General features: G+C 39.8%; 2 protein-coding genes across 3 annotated transcripts in view; both read left to right on the top strand.

Annotated features, from left to right (window-relative positions):
* Window positions 1-14,182, top strand: part of ubr3 (ubiquitin protein ligase E3 component n-recognin 3) — a 40,103-nt gene extending 25,921 nt beyond the window's left edge. For both annotated transcript variants that reach the window (XM_075479692.1, XM_075479694.1), the window contains 10 exons: window positions 1,880-1,965; window positions 4,294-4,399; window positions 6,320-6,420; window positions 7,256-7,380; window positions 9,612-9,719; window positions 9,955-10,080; window positions 10,297-10,476; window positions 11,059-11,268; window positions 11,786-11,925; window positions 12,362-14,182. In XM_075479692.1, coding sequence (XP_075335807.1) covers window positions 1,880-1,965; window positions 4,294-4,399; window positions 6,320-6,420; window positions 7,256-7,380; window positions 9,612-9,719; window positions 9,955-10,080; window positions 10,297-10,476; window positions 11,059-11,268; window positions 11,786-11,925; window positions 12,362-12,479 — 1,300 coding nt within the window. In that variant the 3' untranslated portion in view covers window positions 12,480-14,182. The remainder of the gene's footprint in view (window positions 1-1,879; window positions 1,966-4,293; window positions 4,400-6,319; window positions 6,421-7,255; window positions 7,381-9,611; window positions 9,720-9,954; window positions 10,081-10,296; window positions 10,477-11,058; window positions 11,269-11,785; window positions 11,926-12,361) is intronic.
* Window positions 14,183-15,209: 1,027 nt separating this feature from the next.
* The window catches only part of myo3b (myosin IIIB), a 63,668-nt gene continuing 59,777 nt past the window's right edge, over window positions 15,210-19,100 (top strand). The window contains exon 1 of the mRNA XM_075478519.1: window positions 15,210-15,217. Within this exon, the coding sequence (XP_075334634.1) occupies window positions 15,210-15,217 (8 nt within the window). The remainder of the gene's footprint in view (window positions 15,218-19,100) is intronic.

Raw genomic sequence — 19,100 nt, 5'->3', positions numbered from 1 at the left:
AATAAGAATAAAATAAAATAAAAATATATGTACATCAAACATGCTGTTACACTGCTGTGTTGGTCCTTGAAGCCTCCCAAAAACTCGGCTGTATTAAAACAGCTTTGTTATTTTTGACTGGTAGTTAATCTTGGTCTGTCACTACCACCCAAGTCTGACTGAGTAAAGATGAATTCTCCTCGGACAAAATCTTTGGCTGTCTTTGAGTTCAGTATTGGTCTGAGACACCTCAGTTTTATTCAGCCCAGAAATCATTATTGAATGTGACCCTTAAACCACAAAAACAAAATCTAATGGACCCGATTGGAGGAATTGCACAGTCCTTTTCTCAGTTATACGTCTTCTTAACAGATTGGCAGGCAAAATAAATTACTCTCACCACCACCACCTATCACCTCACTGGCTCCACACCACTCTGATTCCCGAAAGCTCTGCCCTACGTGTTTTATTACCGTCCAGGCCTTTTGCCCACCCAAAACTGTAGTTATCTTAGCTTGTCTTTGCTTAGACTAAGGACTAAGAACGATGCCTTAAGAGTGTCTGCGTGCCCATTGGCTTTCTGAAGTTCATTGAACAGCGCAAATTGCCTGAGGAGTGGAAAATTCCTCTGTCACAGAGGTGCTCTTATCAGCAAAAGCCAGATGGAGCTTCACCGTAGCTGCATTATCTATGTGAAATTGCTTTTTCTCCAAGGAAACCCAAAGATTTGCCCCCTCCTCTAAGGCCCATAGGAAGAAATGGCCAGCGGTAGGATGATGCGGCCACAGATCAGTCTTGTTCTAGCAATCCTTATCTGTTTTCACCATCTATGTACATTGGTAAAGGTTTGAGTTTATTTTATCTCTGTTTTTGAGTAGCAGAATTGATATTTGGAAGTGAAGTATGTTATGATTTTTATGGGAAACGCATTCGAGATTTTGAATGAACTGTAGTCGGAAGAGTTTAAATGCTAATGCTTCAGCTTGGGCAAATTTACCCCTAGACAACTAATTTATTTGACACAGAGCTGGTGCTGCAAAACAGGCGCATTAATAGCAAATGGTTCGACTGGGCTGTATCTTTTTTCCGAATCAAATAGTTGAAAAGGGCAGGGTGCATAACCGAAAGCTGAATATGATAATACAGGCAGTTATACTAAAACCCACACCCTCCATCAAACACGTTCACATTCTCTGCAGTCTTGCAGTGAGGAATACTGCACCAAAGTTGGTTCTTTTTTTTCGCCTTTTTTTTTTTTGTCAAAGGAAAATCTGTGATACATGTGGATGAAACATGAATAATTAGTTGTTTTCTCAAATTTTCTTGGGACTCACTAAAAACTCACCCAAAAAGCCAACCAGTGTCAAACTTCCCAGACAAACTGCTTCGACTCTCTATTGCAGAGGTTTGCCAAAAAACAGTCACTGAAAATACTTGATTTTTCCTCTTTATCTCTACATCTGCCCCACTAAAATGCAGCAGCACATTCAACTGACTGGCAGCAGCGAGTAGCGCATCCAAAGTTAATTTGTCTTGGTGATCATTTTAAATGTGATTTTTAGCCGAAATCAAAGCTCAGACACCACTTTTTATTGTCATTTTTCAACTTTGTATTTAATGTGTAGGCTGCTTGGTCAGTCACTGATTCAGACTCTTTGTGTTGTCTGATAGGAGAAACTTTATTGGAATTGAATTGTGTTAAGTAGAGTGAATGAGAGCACATAGAATAAGAAAAAAGCATACTGATGATAAGCTCTATTGCTTATTACAGTACTGCACGTGTATAAAGTTATAGTAGGTTTGTCATATCTGAAGGGTCGTGTTGCGGTTTATAATATGCAGAAGCTGAACTGCCTAATATTTGCATCTTTTGCTCATGCTAACGCCTTTGTCACCTCAGGACCAACTTGGAGTTGGAACTTGTGCATCGTGGAGGAAACTTGTGCTCTGGAGGAGCAAGTGCAGCTGCCAAGCGTTCATGTCTGAGTGAGTAATTGCCTCTTTCTCTCCTCATACTTTATTTCTTTTACATTGATTTATTAATGCCAAAACGGACACCTCTGGCTTGATGGTAAGATTCCAACAGAAGGACGTTTAGAGAACAAGTGACATATTCCCTTTCCTCAGTAACACTAATTTTGTCTCCTTTATACTAAGAACAAAGAGTACGTGGGTTTCAGTGACCTGCAGTGTTGTACTTTTTTACAGATATGCTTTATGTGATGCAGGGTCATTGAAACCTGCTTTTTAAGATGTCGCTTAACACTGTTTGTTAAATTATTGTTTGTGAGTCAGAACCTGCGAACCTCAAAAATGAAAAGCTAAACATTAATAATAGTCGCTAACGCCTAAAAAATGTATATTAGAATAATTGATAAAGAGATGGATTAAATATAATCAGGTTTCAGTTTGCTGTGCAGACGACGCCCAATTTTCAGTTTATTTGATCGTACCGTCAAAGTTGTGGCTGCCGCAGTTAAATGGCCTGTCATCCTTTAGTAACTGAAAAGAGATTTCACACTGGAGGTTGGCCATTTATGAGCTACATTAACCGCCTAGCCATGCCGACACCAAATGTACTCAGTTGCAGTACATTAGTGTTCATTCTTCTTAGGGAAATGGATTTAAAAGAAAAGGCCCACTGTATGAGCCCCTGGGGCTCCTAAGCCTGTTTCCCGAAGGGCACTTCTTGTGTTCAACTGATGAGGTTACAGTTGACTACGGAAACAAGCCGTCTTCAGTTGCTTTGGAATAAGCCAAATCAAAATGATTTAGTCTAACCTTCGAACAGCTTTGGTCCTTTTACTGAAAATATTAGAATTAACCTTGGGGACTATGTGGCTGGAACTGTGCAGGGAGTGCAAAGGCAAATCATGTTGACCTCAGATGTGCAGACTCGCAGTATGTATGAATGGCAGCTGTATTTCCATTGTTTCATCCACCTTTAGTGGCTCACGTGGGTGAAGAATTTTTACATTAAGACCAGTATATGAACTTGTGCTATGAAAGTTATAAAAAAATATATATATATATTTCCTGTTTGCTGGTCACAACATAAGTTCTTCGTCTCTATTTGAAAGCAGGACAACACACTTTACTGTTGCTGATTTACTGGTATAGCAGCTTTATCTGCAGACTGATGGTAACCTGTTTGGAAAATATTGACTCTTGTCACCTTATTAGTCTTCATTTGTTTTTATCACAAGAAAACGGCTTGTTTTACTTCAACTTGACTCCTCTTGACAAACGATTGTAAATAGATATTGATCATGAAACCTGGAATAGATATTTATGTATACCGTAGTATGTGTACCTTTTTGAACTGTTCAGCGGTAACATTTGAAATGATAGGCATGGTTTGATTCACCTTTCCTTTATGTCTCAAACACTTTTCTTCCCTGCTTTCGTTGTCTCTCCCAGTTTGCTTGTTGGAGTGATGGTAGAGAGGGGAAACGAGCTGTAGTGAAGACAAATTGGATGCAACCAGAGACTGACGGACACTTTCCTTTCTCTTTGCTGTGTTTTTGCCTCTGGAGGGCAGTGTTGCTCCAAATATGATTCATTCCCATTATTTGAAGCACTTTGCTGCATTACACCATCACAATTTACCACAAAGCAATTTCAAATGGGATTAATGTGGTTGATTAGGAAAGTTGAACAGAAAGCTGCTGGATTTACATAACAAGAAAACTTGATTAAATTGGTGATTTTTGAGACACTGATTTAAAATATGGTTCATATTTGCTATTCATCTAAAGCACCCTGTACGGGTGCTTTAGATGGGTGCTCCCATGGGTGTTTTAATCACTAACTAAATAAGTGAATTTAGTTAGTGAATTATTTGGATAAGTGGGTTAGCTTATATCAGGACTAAGAGGAAAGACGAGAATATTTCTTGAAATACGTTCCTTTTCATCTAAAAAGAGGCCGTCTTCCGGTCTTTTGTGCCATGAATTTTGCAGGTGATCTCCAGACAAAAACAACTAAGGTTTTGAGGTGTCCTGCTCATCGAAGCTAGTGCGTTACTGTGAGCTTGTGTGTGTGCACCGGGGGTCTGCGTCATGTTCCATTAGTTCCATAACGAACAGGTGTAGCCTTACCAAGGAGTTGCTTGAGGCTGTCGGGCTCGACCATGAATCCATCTGGCTTGGCCTGGTTTTATCCAGGCATTAGCCTGTAGTCACTTTAAGTGCTTTTATCATTTCATCTACATTATTGTTTCTGTGACAAAAGATGTTGAATTTACCTCCGGTTTTGCTCCCTTGCAGCCTTTTGGGGTGTAACTAAAAGATGTCTTGTTTTTATCTGTTTCAGATCAACTGTTCCATGTGCTGGCAATGCACATGCGTCTTTATAGCATCGATTCAGCCTACAACCCGTGGACGAAGTTGACTCAGGCTGCACAAAACAAAGAGGCAGAGTGAGTCACTTTCTCTCATAAGTACCTTCACCAACAGTAAATCCATACATCGCTCACACTTTCCACTCTCACGCTATTTTACCCTCGCATTAGCATTAACAGTCAGAGTGCCACTTTGTCCTGTCTCAAAACGCCACCATTTCCTCCTGCCACGAACAGCCTTCCCTCCACACAAAGAGGAGCTAAAAACGGAAAAAGGGACCATGCGCGGTTTCCATAGATACCAATAATTGCTGCATCTGGCAAATTACTGGGCACTCCACAGAGAGCGAAACGACCCTGTCAAATTCACTGTACTGAGAATAAGGGTACCACACCAACACCAGCACGGTGTCTCAGTTGCCAGCTGTCCTCTTGGCTTCAACAGAAACCTGTATTACAAAATACAAACAAGCTGCTTACACACTGACACTGGCTTTTTTTCCCCCCTTTAAAAAAAAAACAACAACTGTAAACTAAGAATGCTATTTATACACTGATAGTTTTGGATTTCAGCTTTGATTCTCTAAAATAACACAGTAAAAATGGTACCATCAGCATCTAAAGAAAGCAGGATGAGCGTAATCAGCCTCTCCTCCCTGTTAGTGTTGCATTAGACAGCTTTTACACAAGCTTGTTTCTATTGAAGTGCTTGCAGGCACACAATATTCTCATTGGGCCAATTTGCCTTTTTAAAAATACATTGTTTGAGTTCAGGAGGGAGCACTGTCATTGACACCCTTAGGCAGTCGACCTCATCTAGACTTGTTAAATAGGACAGCGAGAGATGCTTCTACATTAATGAAAAAACATTGTCTCACCTTGTATTTTTCAATGAGAGAACCCCCTCCTCCAAGAAAATGAAATAAAATTGTACATTTTTTGCAACTATAGATAGTATGTGGGATTGAAAGCTCTGTCCTTTAAGGTTTCTTTCCAGTGCACGGAAGAATTAAGTGGTGAGTGGATGGGTAATGGAAGGTATTATTCTTTAAGTGCAGTTCCTGTTGTTCAAAAGCCCCGAAGCCTTTCAAGGGTAGAATGGAGACAAGGACATCAACAGACAGGCAGCAACAAAAGACATGTAAATAGAGAAGGCGCACAATACGAATGTGTTACCAGGGATGCATTAAAGATGTTGGAGGATAGAAGGAGTGTGTCTGCTTAAGCTCTTTATTTATTTGTAAATTCAAAATCGCAGACACTGCAAACCCTTTGCTCTCAGACATTTATTTTTAAGCTCCTTTCTGTGCTTTATGTAACACTTTTTCATTCATCTTCCTCTCTGGTCTGATCTGTGAATATGTTTATCTTTTATCTTTTTTTCCCCCTAATATTGTGTCCCACTCACATCACCAGGCGGTGAAAATATAGATTTTTTTTTTTTTTTTTTTTTTTTTTTTGTTTATGCTGATGTAAGAAGACTCTCCGAAGGCTTGCGGCTGAATTATTAAACTGATTTTCGATATTTTTTTTCTGAAGACATGAATACATGCACTAAGCGGGATGATAGTGGTAGTAGCGAACCACTATTAAAGATGTTCCAAGCTATAATTTTTTTTGTTATTTGCAAACACAGCATTCAAAATAGGCCCCTCCTTCCTGGCTCAGCAGCAAGAGTGACATCGAGCAGCAGCGATTTAGAGAAAGAATTGAAAATAAAACACAGCCAGCTGTTGAAAAAAAATCTGTAAATTTGAAAGGAAACAAGTATTTATTGATCTATTGATTACCATTTATGTTCTCAGGGGGAGGGTTAATATGAAATATGATACAAAAAAACAGACTGTATTCATAAGGTCATGAAAACCCTTTATTCGCATGACCGTAATCATTTTAGCTTGTAAACAATTTCATTTTTGTTTGCTAGCTTTTTGACCTCGTTTGAAGTACATGCAGGACGTTCTGAATGATGAAAAGCTCTTTTGTGTCTTTTTGCAGGGGCTTTGATGAAGAGAGACCGGAGGTCCCCATGCTGTTTCGAGATGTCCCTTCCCTCCTTATTATCTTTGTGCTAACTATGCCACAGCCTCTGCGTAAAGGTACAGTCACTCCCAAAGCATCTTGACCCCACAAGAGAGTAGGGACCTCCTCGGCGGCTGCTTGATAAGTGCAGCCCCATTATCTGTCGTAATCCAGGCTGAGTGCTGGGAAGAAGCATTTCACATCTCTTATCTGTGCTCCTGTTGCTGTTTTGGCTGTGAGGATCAGGAACACACAACCCTGATGATGGGAGGGCTGCACTTCTTTCGTGTGCCCTTCCATCGATGGCTTGCTGCATGTTCATCAGCTTAGTTCATTCCGCATGAGAATGCGCGAGGCCGCCTCTGGACTTGACTGGAAGATCATTTCACGAGGATGGATTGTTGGCCGGTTGACAATTAGGATCTAGTAAAATGCGGATTTATTTATTTATTCATTTGTTTTATAGGAAGAAGAGGGGTATTAATTTATTTTATATGTGGGACATTAATCAATATGCGTAATAAACTAGGACATAAACTGTAAACCTCTGCTTCACCAGCAGAAAGCATTTTGGCACCATCTATTCCCAAAAGGTCTTTTACATGTGCTGTTCACAGTGAGAGTGGAGTGGTTTTTTTAAGTCTTCCCTCTAACTGTGTATAGGTGACATGTTGTCAAAGTGACCGGAATTAAAGCTGTCAGCAGCACTTGTGCTCCAAAAGAAAACAAATTACACCTTTTGTTGTAAATTTTCTAGCTGTAACACTCTGCTAATTATTGTTCACACTCTTCAACTGAGGAACCGGTTGCAATGCCTCGGTGAATAGTCGCCATCCTTCAGCTAGCATTTAATGCCAGGGATCTTTATGAATTTGTAATAGCTTATACTCATCCCCTTCTGTCCCTGTGTAGAGCACTTTAGCTGCGTGGTCAAGATGCTGTACAGCCTGCAGTTCGTTCAGGCTCTGTCTGCACTGTCAACCAAGTTCAGCTCAGAGGAGCGGCAGGCCTGGGTCACGTCTGGAGCACTTAAAAAGGTAAAAGTGAAATTGCACAACATCATCCTGAGATCTGACTTAACTCAATCACGTGCTTGGGCTCATTTTTATCTGCAGCAGTGTTCCCTTCCGCCTCTTGCTTTTCATCCCTAGACTTTAATTATGTCCACCAGGAAATGGGACCACTTGATGGTTGTAGCCATAATAGTGATGTAATATCTCTCCAATTCTAAACATTTTCAAAAGATTGTTAAAATCCACAATTTCATTTCCTGCTTGTAAACCTATTAGTTCCTCTGATTGTTCTCTGAGAACCAGCTCACACCACAGCAAAGCACTGTTTGTCTCTGTTGAGTTATATTAAACCCAGTTTCATTTAAGTGACTTCCTCAGCTGACAGCATCAATCTTCATTATCTTGAAATGTGTTTTTGTTTGAGAGTGTTGCATTAATTGGCTATCTGTCTCAAGTCTGCTAAGATTGTATTAGTGCGTCGCTGGCTCGACCGCCAAAAGACAAACAGCTGAAACCCTCCTGTTTAAAGGGTTTCTATCTGAAATGGAAGTGTGAATTAGTATCTTTCAACTGCTCCTCAGTGTACATTAGAGTTCACAAGTGGCCCTTTTGTATGAATTTTAGATTCAATTTAAGGAAAGCATCTATAGTTGGTGGAATGCTATTGTAATTAACCTGAAAAGGATGCAGTCTAAAAAAAGATCAGAGCCTAGAGGATGGAAGGCTGTAGACTTGAAATTCCTCCCCTATAAATCTATGACAACAGTCAGTGGATGAGATAAGGCTGCTGTTTTATATTCTTCCCCCTTCAGCTTGATAAATGCCTTCGGTTGTTACTCTGTGTAAAATACCAGCCAAATCAGTGGAGTTTCTGTCAGAACACACGTTCAATAATCTCATTTTTGCTTATCAGGTAATATAGAAACGTAACAATTGTTGACTTCCTACTTCACACATTATCATAATCTCTAGTGCAGCACATGTTATAGAGGGGAGAGCTGTTTGTTTACTCTAGACTCTTGACTCTCTGACTTGTAATATTACTTGTCATATTTTAGAGAATTTCATAATGGATAGAAAGTGTCAAGGTACCATTATTTGTGCATTTCTAATAGTATATTAATTTTGTGTTTGTTATTTTTCTACTTGGTTATCAGGCATTTTGTTGTTTGTCGTTTAATTAATTTATGAAGGGCGTACGTAATCACGTGTTGTCAGCAAGAACTGCAGTGTGAAATCTCTCGAATGGGTGACACATTAAGGGAAAATCAGAACGAATAAAAGGAAACGCATAAATATTTTAATATAGGACATGAGTGATAAAATACAGGCGTAATGTCATGACTCATTAGCCATCGTGGCCTTCAGTCAACCAGCAGAGGGCCTCTACGAGACTGTGGGCCGATGCTTTAGTTCTCCTCTCCAGTGCTATCACAAAAACACAGATTTATCTCTTGAGAAAATACCATTTTCATCCCAATAGAGTCTCTGAGACTTGGAGAGTAATTTCCAACTCCCACTACAATTAAGCCGATGTTTCCCTGCATTTGTCAGTTTGATGTTAGATTCGTGTCAGTTTGTGTCTTGCAGGAAGGACAGTTTGTTAAGTTCTGGATTAGCTCGCCAGTAAGGTTCGGCTAATAAATCCAGGTGATGGAAACCTACGTAGTTTTTTGGAAGTTTTTTCACTCCAAAAAAAAGGGAATTATTTGAGTTTAGGTTAGTCTTATTAAAAAGGTGAGTCTTTTGTAAACCACATTATCACTTACAGCTGTTGGTAGATTTTAAAGCTGATCCAATTATTCTGGCTCTAGCACAAGGAGACACTGTCCCCACCTGGGTAAACTGGGTAAAGAGACATCAAAAGGTGCAACTATATTAGATGCTGAGGAAAATTCGGGGAGCTTTTTCTGTGAAGCAGGCTTCATTGAAGATAATCTGGAGCCTTGTTGTGATCCTATTGATGTAGCCAAATATGGAATAACCTCCAATCGGCTGCAGTTTATGTAACACCTACTTGCAGGTGTAATAGCATTACCCCTTCTTCTCTTTATCAGTAGAGAGGGAGAGGAGGCCCTGTAAGAGCAGGGAAGGAGCCCGCTAAAAGTTAATGGATTAATGATCTTCTGTCTCTGTTTATTTTTTGTCTGTAAATCATGAGGCGATTACATGCTGCACTCAATTGAAAATCTTTTTCTTTCCTGTGTTCGCGTGATAACATTTTAAAGTTGTGAACTTTGATTTTTCTGCCACAGAATGCTGCGAATTCCGAAAAGTCTTTCGAAGCTCTGCTCAGTCACGTAATCAGTGAGCTCTCGAAGGATAAGAGTGTTTACAAGGTGAATGCGGAAGAACCAACAATGGTGAGACACTAAGACGACTGTTTAGTTTAACCTCGATGACAATCACATGCCCTCTCTTCCCAGCCTGCCTTCAGCATGGCTCTTTTTCATTTTCTCCTTAACTATAAATCGGCCATTATTTCTCTTCTACTCAGTCGAATAAATCTGCTAATCTCCAGGGGAGATATACATCATTGTATTATCAGCGGGCTGCTAGTTGGTTATTGATCAGGTGATGCTGCTGTTTCCTCTTCAGCTGAGCTCCAGTGTGTGGTCCCCACAGTCTATTGAGTTCAGCCTCCAGCAGTTCTGCCTGCCCTTCCTTCGCCTCTCCTGCCTTCTGCAGCACCACCTCTATGGGGACAACCTAACTGGCTGCCTGGTATGTTTTCATCATAAATGTCACTCTAACTGCTGAAACTACCCCTATGTCTTTGCAGGAAGGATGCCCAAATCATTCCTGTGTTACTGTCTGATTTCTCATAATTCCTTAAGTATTATTTGACAAGATTTATGCCTCATTGCTGGACATTTGAGAACATCTTTTCAGTCGATTAGAGGGAAATCACTCGTTGTTTTCTTATTTGTCCACTCTCAGGAGGAAGATGAGTTCTCATCCTTGGCTGTGTGTTTAGGGCTGCTACCTTCGGCCCCCCAGCCTTCCAACGCCGTGCACAGTGCCTCATGTCTGGAGTGGCCCGTCAGCGCCTTTGACTTGGTGACACAGTGGTGTGCTGAGGTCACAGGGCTCTGTCAGATGCATGCTGAGCAATCACTGGTATGTTTAGGAATTTGGTCAACTTGAAAACGATGATGTCAAGCATGTGAGCATATTGTAAGCCCTGAGAGAGTGTGAAGAATTGTTCCTGCATTTAAAGTGTAGTTGATATTTTGAATTTAGTTTCAGCCTTGGTTGACAAGGTCTATAGCTGCAGTGGCTTTCCAAATGTCTTTCGGAAGACTGACTGCACACCCGGCTGCATGTCATGTGCCCTTGTTTTTTAGCACTGCTGTAATCTGTGGTGGTGTACATCATTTGGTGAAAAAAGGAGGCGTCTTGTATATCAATTTATATTGAGTCGACAAAATCCTTAACGTAGGAAATTGTGTTTTAGTATCCAAGCGAAGGACACCATAAAAACTAAGACGTGAAGAGACCTGCTGGATTTATTCAGTGGAAGCTGGATGAATTCTTAAAGGTTTATAAGGTTTAAAAGCCGATGAACTGTGCTATCTTACATTTAGAGAAGACCATGAAAGTGCTCCAAATAGAATGACCTCCTTCTTAGTATACAGTGATTGCATGGCGGCTAAAAAAAGGAGATATTTTACATACCTCTAATGTCTCTCTTCTCCGTAGACCTTGCTGGTCCAAGATCCTCAGTGGGCGGCCCCTCGCCTTCTCCAGCTACCCGACAATTACAATATCATCTTCCAGTACTACCACAGAAAGGCCTGCACAGCCTGCAAAAAGGTGCCAAAAGACCCTGCTCTCTGCCTCGTTTGTGGCGCTTTCGTCTGTCTCAAAGGCGTCTGCTGCAAACAGCAGGGAATCTGTGAATGTGTTTTGGTAAGTTTTTCACTTTCACATTTTTTAGTTCTCTTTACAGTCCTCATGGGATTTCAGTTCTGTGTTCTTGGGTACAGACTTTGTTGTTTAGGTCAATCAAATCAAAATTAAGAATAGAGCCACAATAATGGAGAAAGTCATTTGGTTGGTGTTGGTAATTGTATTTTTTAAAGTTATTCATAATCACACAGTGATTTTGAATACAATTGAACGTTTTTCTCAATCTTCACATTTTAGCCGAATCTTGACAAAAATGGCGGGCCGTGCCAGCTCAGACCAGTAGAGGTGTCCGATGAGAGCAAAGTAGGCTTGTTCAGCGAAGCAGGGGCCTCTGTTGCCACTTCAGTGTGCACTCTACTAGCTGTTTCATGGGAATTTTAAAGCGTGCCGCATGAGGGAACGTACAACCTCATTTTGTAACTGTTGACAAAACGGCGCCTAATTTCCAGCTGCCTTTACAAAGCTGCGTGTTGATGTTGGCAGTTAGTTCAAAGTTGATTTGCTTGTCTCTTTGTAGCACTCCCAGCATTGTGGCGCAGCTACAGGCATCTTTCTATTGATAAATGCCTCGGTCATCATCATCATCCGTGGACATCGTTTCTGTCTGTGGGGCTCTGTTTACCTCGATGCTCACGGAGAAGAGGATCGCGATTTACGGTCTGTTCCAAAACACTCGCTCATGAGTGACACATATTGTGCAGTGAACTTCATATTTTGTTTTTTTTAAAAAGAAAACATGAAACCGGTTTATACTTTCAACTTAAGCTTTTAAATGTTTTTTATTTGGAGCATTATCACATAACTTGGAAAAAAGATTTAAGATAACAAAAACGTGTTTTTTAGGTGTACTTGTCTCTTTGAATACTCCTCATTTAATTGTGCTTACAGGCAGTTATCACATTAAACTAAAACCTGGAACATTTGATATATTATATTATATTGTCTCATTATAAAATCAACTATTATACCATAACAAGATAGATACATTTTTATGAGAAATGCATGTAGAAAATATGTCTTTATATTAGATGCTGCTGTAAATAAATCCCCCTCACTCTTGTTTTTCTTTGGTTTTCCTCCGGTTTTCCTCCAGCCGTGGCAAGCCTCTCTTCTTATGTGAGGAGAGGTATCGAGTGTTGGAGCAGCAGTGGGTTTCTCATACCTTTGATCACATCAACAAGCGTTGGGGGCCTCACTATAACGGACTCTAAGATCTTCCAAAGTCCTCAAAAAGAAAAAAGAAAGAAAAAAAAAAAAAAAACACAACCCAAGATGGAGAATTCTTTCTTTTTATTTCCTGGCTTGTGTCTGCCTTTATCAAAAAATATCTGGGAACTCTCGATGTGATAAACGCAAACATCCTGTGAGGGTATTGCTGCCACAGCTTTGGTTTATGTGAAGTTTGGTGTACAGTCATGCCTAAAAGATTAACACGTGTGTATGTGTTCAAGTGATTAATTGTGTGGTTTTCAACAGGGAAATGCAGAATTGGGTGAGATCAAAGTAAAAAGCACAACTCCGCCCAGAAATTAAATTGGCTTTGAGCAGGCTACTAAAGCCTGTCTTATTTATTGGGTTAAAAGAAAAACATAAATTTATATATCATGTGCTAAATGTCCCTGCAGAGTTTGATTACTTTTTGCACCATTTATGATGATGTTATTGCATATCCCGTTTATTTATCAAAATGTGCTCTGCTGTGCTGGCATGAGTTTCAAGCTCCTGATGAGTGTAGCGATGTCATTGCAATCGACACTCGTTGTCCCGCCGACACGTGACGGTCAGCAGGACAAGTCCACCCATCAACACACGAGTTTTTATTTGCGAACGAGCAAAGAATCTCTTTTTGGGTCTAGTTGCAATCCATCCTCAGGAATTTTTTTCTTTTGTTTTTGCTGTTTAAAATACATTTTTAGATATTTAAATAAATGCTGCTGCTCTTTGTTTAAGTAATTTTAACTTTTGTGGAGGATTTTCTTCAGTTTTTTTTTTTTTTTTCTAAGGTTGTGCTTTGAGTTTACAATAGATGGCTGGGAATGTTGACTGAAACTCATTTTAACGTGGAAGGAGGTTTGCGGTCGCCACATTGCACCCACTTCAGGTCTCGCAGTGCTGCGTTTTCACGGCTTTTTGCCTCTGGTTGGTTGTTAAGAATAAACTCAAACACCAACTTTAACACAGCTTCAGGCTGTCTGAATCATCCAGTCTTCATTTTCACTGCTCCACGGATACCTTAATTAATATTTTTTTTCTTCTAAGGAATTGTCACAGACTTGGTGTCCTGCTGCGTTGGCAAACTGAGCGCCACGCGAGAACAAAAACATTACATCAGGTTTGTCAGAGTATTCTCTCAAGATATGAAACTTGCTTGTGAGAAGAAATGCCAGTACTCCTCATAGATCTTGCTGTGCTGTCAGAAAAGGTTGCTCCTTTTATGCTTTTATCAAGTCATAACTGCAGTACAGAGTAATTTACTGTGACTATCTCTTTCTCGTGCATCATCTAGTTGTGATGTATAGTTGCATTCCGACATTACAGGATTATCAGGCTTGAGTATCCGTTATACACTGTGCATGACATTGTTTAAGCAACCATTATTTAAGTGTCTTAGCTACATAATTTTCTGATTATCATCTTTATTTCTGGAGAAGAGGAAATTTCACTCGGTCGTGCCTGCAAAGATGAATTTTTCAGAGTGATAAATGGCATGCAGCTGAAACAACCCCCCCCCCCCCCCCCCCCCCCGCTGTATGGTTGGAGATGCTGGGCTCCGTCGTGCTGCACTGTGGAATCATCGGAGAGCAAGTCAGCACTTGAGAAATCTTCCTTTTTGAATTCATGCATGCTGCTTCTCTGTCAGGTTTCTCCTTTTCTTCTTCTTTTTTTTTTTTTTTTTTTTTTTTTTTTTTTTTTTTTTTTTGACATTACCCACTTTGTAAATGACCGCAACCAAATAGCCAATGAGTAATGGGTGTAAATTGTATCTGAAAGCCTCTGTGTGTTCTCCTGTATGAATGAAGAGAGAATACAGTACATTACTGTAGATGCTGACTCAAACTTCCTGAGTTTGACCAGGAAGTATGACTTGGACATTTAATGCAAAATGTAAAATATGTGAATAAAATATAAACACACTGACCTGTCTCCTCCCTTGTTTCCTGAATGTCGTCACACTATAATGGTTCTCTGCTTAGAACATTTCTGAACTACAAAGTGCCACAATTTTTGTTATCCACACATTCTTTAACTTTGACAGGTCCAATGTGAAGTATTTTTCAAGTTAATCAAAACCAGTCCTGGTGCTCTGAGAAGTTTCCCTCCCATGTGACTGGGTATTTGCTGGATAATTGGTTTGATCTTCACAAACAAGGGAGGCCCTCTGGATAATGACCAATTGCAACACAAAGCCTCTGTTTTCTGCTAATTAGGCGAAAAGGAAAAAACAAAAAGGATGTAGCAGGAGGACCTCTGGAGGAATTTTTAACCGGGCAAAAACCCATCGAGACTCAGCTAAGTTTCAGGCTGGGAGATGTTTGTGATACAGAGGGTCCTCCGGCGAGCATCTCTGGATATTTCCTGCATCACTCAGTGTGAAGGTAGGTTCAAACTGCTGCTACAGAAACATCACCACATGAATAGACTAATGAGGGCTGTATAAGGTGATAGTGGTCAGTCGGATTACTGCTTCCGGTTTGCAGGACAACATGCTCAGGTGTCTGTCCTGTTAATAATTAAAGTCCTTTACCAGGTAAACGGAGAAATCACTTCGGATATGTTGCTATGGACGGTAAGCTATATGCAAAGCTGGTGTGGTGGTGACATCAAACTATAAGTGTTGTTGGCCCACAGATATTGCATAAATGGAAGAGTGCAAAGGTCATTTGATGACTGACAGCCTTCCTTGTGTTGCAGATGTTCGAGATGGAAGTACGAAGGCAGCGATGTCGAGGTAGGAAATCTCTTCTCTCATCTGAAAAGGCACACACCTAAACTTTCAAGCTGTTCTCTCATGTTTCACCAGTCTGTCATTTTTACAGCGTGAAATATTCCACTTATTTTGTTCTGTTTGATCTGTATGTTCTCCACCTGCATTACCTCGGCAAATATCCATTGAGGGCTTTGCATAAGAGACACAATGTAAAGACTGATAATGTTAATGTGATCATTTATGATGACCTAATAACTGTGAGGGGCATGTTTCAGTAAGAGGACTTTGTTTTGAAGGTGGTTGCCGGTGAGAGAATTATCTGCACAAAGTGCCTTTGGTCAACAAAATTTGAATCAAGTTTCACTTCTCAACATTTCTAATTTGACGTTATTTGTGTCTCATAACTCAAAGTTACACCTGCACGTTTCTAATCGGGTAATGCAAACAGTAAATGAATGAGCCTGATAAGCTGATAAATGTGATGACCAATAATTGAATTAGTTGTGCTAAAATAGTTATCCTTTAATTTAATCATACAAATATGCTAAGGTCAGTATTTAAAGTAATATAGACCGTTAAAGACATTGGAAAAGTTCTTTTCATTGAAAATGCTGTGAAATGATTCTAGGTAAAGAGCTGTTGAGCCTGACTGCACACTCTCAGTGCAAAGTAGCCCTTCTGTTTGGTATTTTGAAATAAAGTGATTATTGGGAATTTCAAATATTGCATATTTTGCCATCCCCTGACAGTTTAATAGTCTGATAGTAGTTGACTTGCACTGTTACACACGGTCAATTAAAAGCAAGAATAAGAAAATGCTGTGTTCGTACTGTTACAAAGGTCTTTGCATTGAGCGTTTTGCACGCCGAAACACAGAGGAATGGAGTTGGAATATTGCCTCTCAGTCAGTTTTGTTGCGGTTACAGAATCAGTAACTGTCATGTGCAGTATCTGCACTGCATCAATCGTGGTGGCCCAGCTGTGGTGTTTGTGATTAGATGACGGAGATGAATTCCTTACCAGGGTTTTTAGATAGATTGTGATGATGCTGGCTTTTGTTGTTAATTAGGTTCATGTTTTGGGTGTCCCGAGTTTTCATCCAGGCGCACTGCTAAGATTAAAGTTTGGTGGGGGGGGAGTGTGTCAGTGGTCGTGTGAGGTCATCGACGGTGAGAACAAGGGCACGCTGCTTCGGGCCAGGCTTGTGGCTGGTGGAGGTTTACTGCAAAGCCTCTTTATATCCCCTTAAAAGGGATTATAGTTTTCTCTCTCTCTCTCTCTCTGCAGACTTACCAAAGGGTTTACCAAGTGCAGTTCCCATGAGGCTTTATCAGAGAGGGTGGAATTGTGTGAGTGTGATGGAAGCAGAAAATAAGATTACTCACTTTCATTTCGCACTGTTTCTTGTGACAAAGATGTTCTGCAGCTTGTCACATACTCCACAGCTGTTAGCACCTCAAACCTATACTTATGTGGATAGACATGAAAATGCTTGCGAGCAAAAGAAGAACACCGAGGGCATTTATCACAAATATTACATTTAAAAAAAAAAAAATTGTTATTATTATATATATATTTTTTACCCAAACTTCAGTGACCCTGTGTGTAGTTTGTACACTGCATAGATTAGGACTATGGCTATTTCACAGAACGCTGACCAGCATTTTGACACAGGCAGATACGACTTCTGTCTCTCAGTGGTGCTGACACACAGAATGGGAAACAGAGTAACATGAGCCTTGCCGATGAGGACCAGCGGTGTCCTGTTCTTAAGCTGTGCTTCAGAGCACTATCTATACAAACAGCTGGGTTTACGCTGCTTCTCAGCTATCTAGAAATATTACAGAACTGTCTTGATTAGAAATTCTATTGATGGATAATTAGACTGTCGTGTATGTATATATATATATATATATATATATATTTATTTTTTTCCTTTTTATTTAATCTTTTCATGTTGTGTGTTTGCCTTCTTATGGCAAGATAGAATCTCTTTACCAGACTTGCCATTTTGAACTTTTTATGTTGTAGACTCACTGCCATTGCAGCACCTTCAGTTTTAGATTAATTAAAAAGGGTTTATTAATTTCCTCAACCTGCCTCTCTCCAGGGGTTTAGACTGCATTTGGGTCATCACCTCCTCTGCTATACACAACTGCTTGACATATAAGTTAAAACCAGGTCAGCCAAAGATTAAAAGCCCTATTTTAGACCACTTTTGTACTTTTTAGAGTTATGCAGGAATAAGACCATAGTTAAGAAGGTGATTAGATGCAATTCTGAAAGTAAACCTAATTAAGACTTTTTTTTTGTCCTTTGGTCTGCTTTTACTGAGCTAATGAGTTTGAACACTTAAATTTATGTATGATTTATTTCAAAGGGCTCCTGACCAACACTTGTGGACCCGCTCAACTCACTAAGAGCTTTTTTTTAAGTGTCAAAACACAAGAAACACAAACATTCATTAAAATAACTCCCATAACCCACATTTTTTAAATCATCTTATTACAGTAAACTTAGGTTTAAAACTTGTGTCTATTTTATCACAAAAATCAGTTGATGCACATGAGAAGATGGTGGGCAAGGTTATTTGTTTTCCTTTTTTTAATGCAGGAAACTAATGCACTGAAACATGTACAGACATTTTAACTCATGTTGGAAGACGATGGGCTATGTTTAAGCTCTCCCCAGCTGATCCATATCGTCTGCTCTTTGTTAAATCCCAGAGGATTAGAACTCATTGCTACAGCAACATTTGTTTGTTGCTGTGGCCGCTCTGGTGGAACAGTGCATTGTTACAGAAGACAGACCCATGCTCCTTTATAAGCTCTCCTACATCTATAGGTACAAGATGTCAGGTGATGTTTTTTTTTTTTTATACTGATCATGTGACTTACAAGAGAGAGAACGTCTCAAAAGTTGTCTGAATGCAGAAACATGTGAAGTCACAGCAGCTGAATATGTAAAGTACATTATTTGCTGAAAGGATCCAGACAGAGGTCACGTGACCTTGTAACTATCACGAATTTCCTGGTTACCTGCCTGCAACGTGAGATGCTTCATATCAGCCACCTTTATGAGTGGCTACATCTGCCACCTGAATATTTAATGCAACTGCAGATCAGGTTTCAGATTACAAGTAAATTATTAATCCTGATAGATTGGCTGAATTGGTCCGGAGCAGTTTGATGCGAGGCACCGACAGACACTTTCACAGCAGCAGGTATTTGTCACTTGGGGCTTCTTGATGTGTGTGAGTGTTTTTGTTTTTTCTTCTTTTTTAAAAAATAAAAGTAAAATCTTGAATGAATAATGAATAGAAGCATGCAATTGAAATTTTCTCTTGTGCCTAAATGTTTTTATGATTAATAGCCAAAGTAGAGGAGATTATTTGTGTCTTGGTAACCTGAAATAATGTTTGGTTGTAATTTTGCTCGGGCTTTTTTTAAATGCTTTGCACAAATAGTTCCATAATTACATTACATTACAGTAATACACATTAGCGACTAAAAAGTTGCGGTAATTGGCTTTTTTGAAGGTTTAGGGAAATATTGATATTTTAGAGCAGACATCCGCTGCTGCAGGTAACCGGAGACAAAAAGCTGCCGTGGAAGAATATGAGCCATCTTGTTACAAAAGTTTGTGAGAGTGTGTTGACAACGAGTGACTGGTGATGTGTTCCACACAGGGTTTATGTCACAAAACAGAACAGCAATACTAAATATGAAGTAAAGGTGTTTTTATCCTGTTGTACAATAACGCATATATGATGCATTATTCACAGCAGGCTCAAAATGGGCGATTACCCTTTAGAAATTGGTGATGGGTTATTAGTCTGAAGATGGGACTTGTTTAAACTGGTTGTGATTTGCTATGTTTTCATATAAATGCATGATGTAAACTT

Source organism: Odontesthes bonariensis, chromosome 12 (genome assembly GCF_027942865.1).
Source record: "Odontesthes bonariensis isolate fOdoBon6 chromosome 12, fOdoBon6.hap1, whole genome shotgun sequence".
NCBI classification, from domain to species: Eukaryota; Metazoa; Chordata; class Actinopteri; order Atheriniformes; family Atherinopsidae; genus Odontesthes; species Odontesthes bonariensis.
Note: the sequence above shows the minus strand (reverse complement) of the source record. Positions and strands in the feature narration are given on the sequence as shown.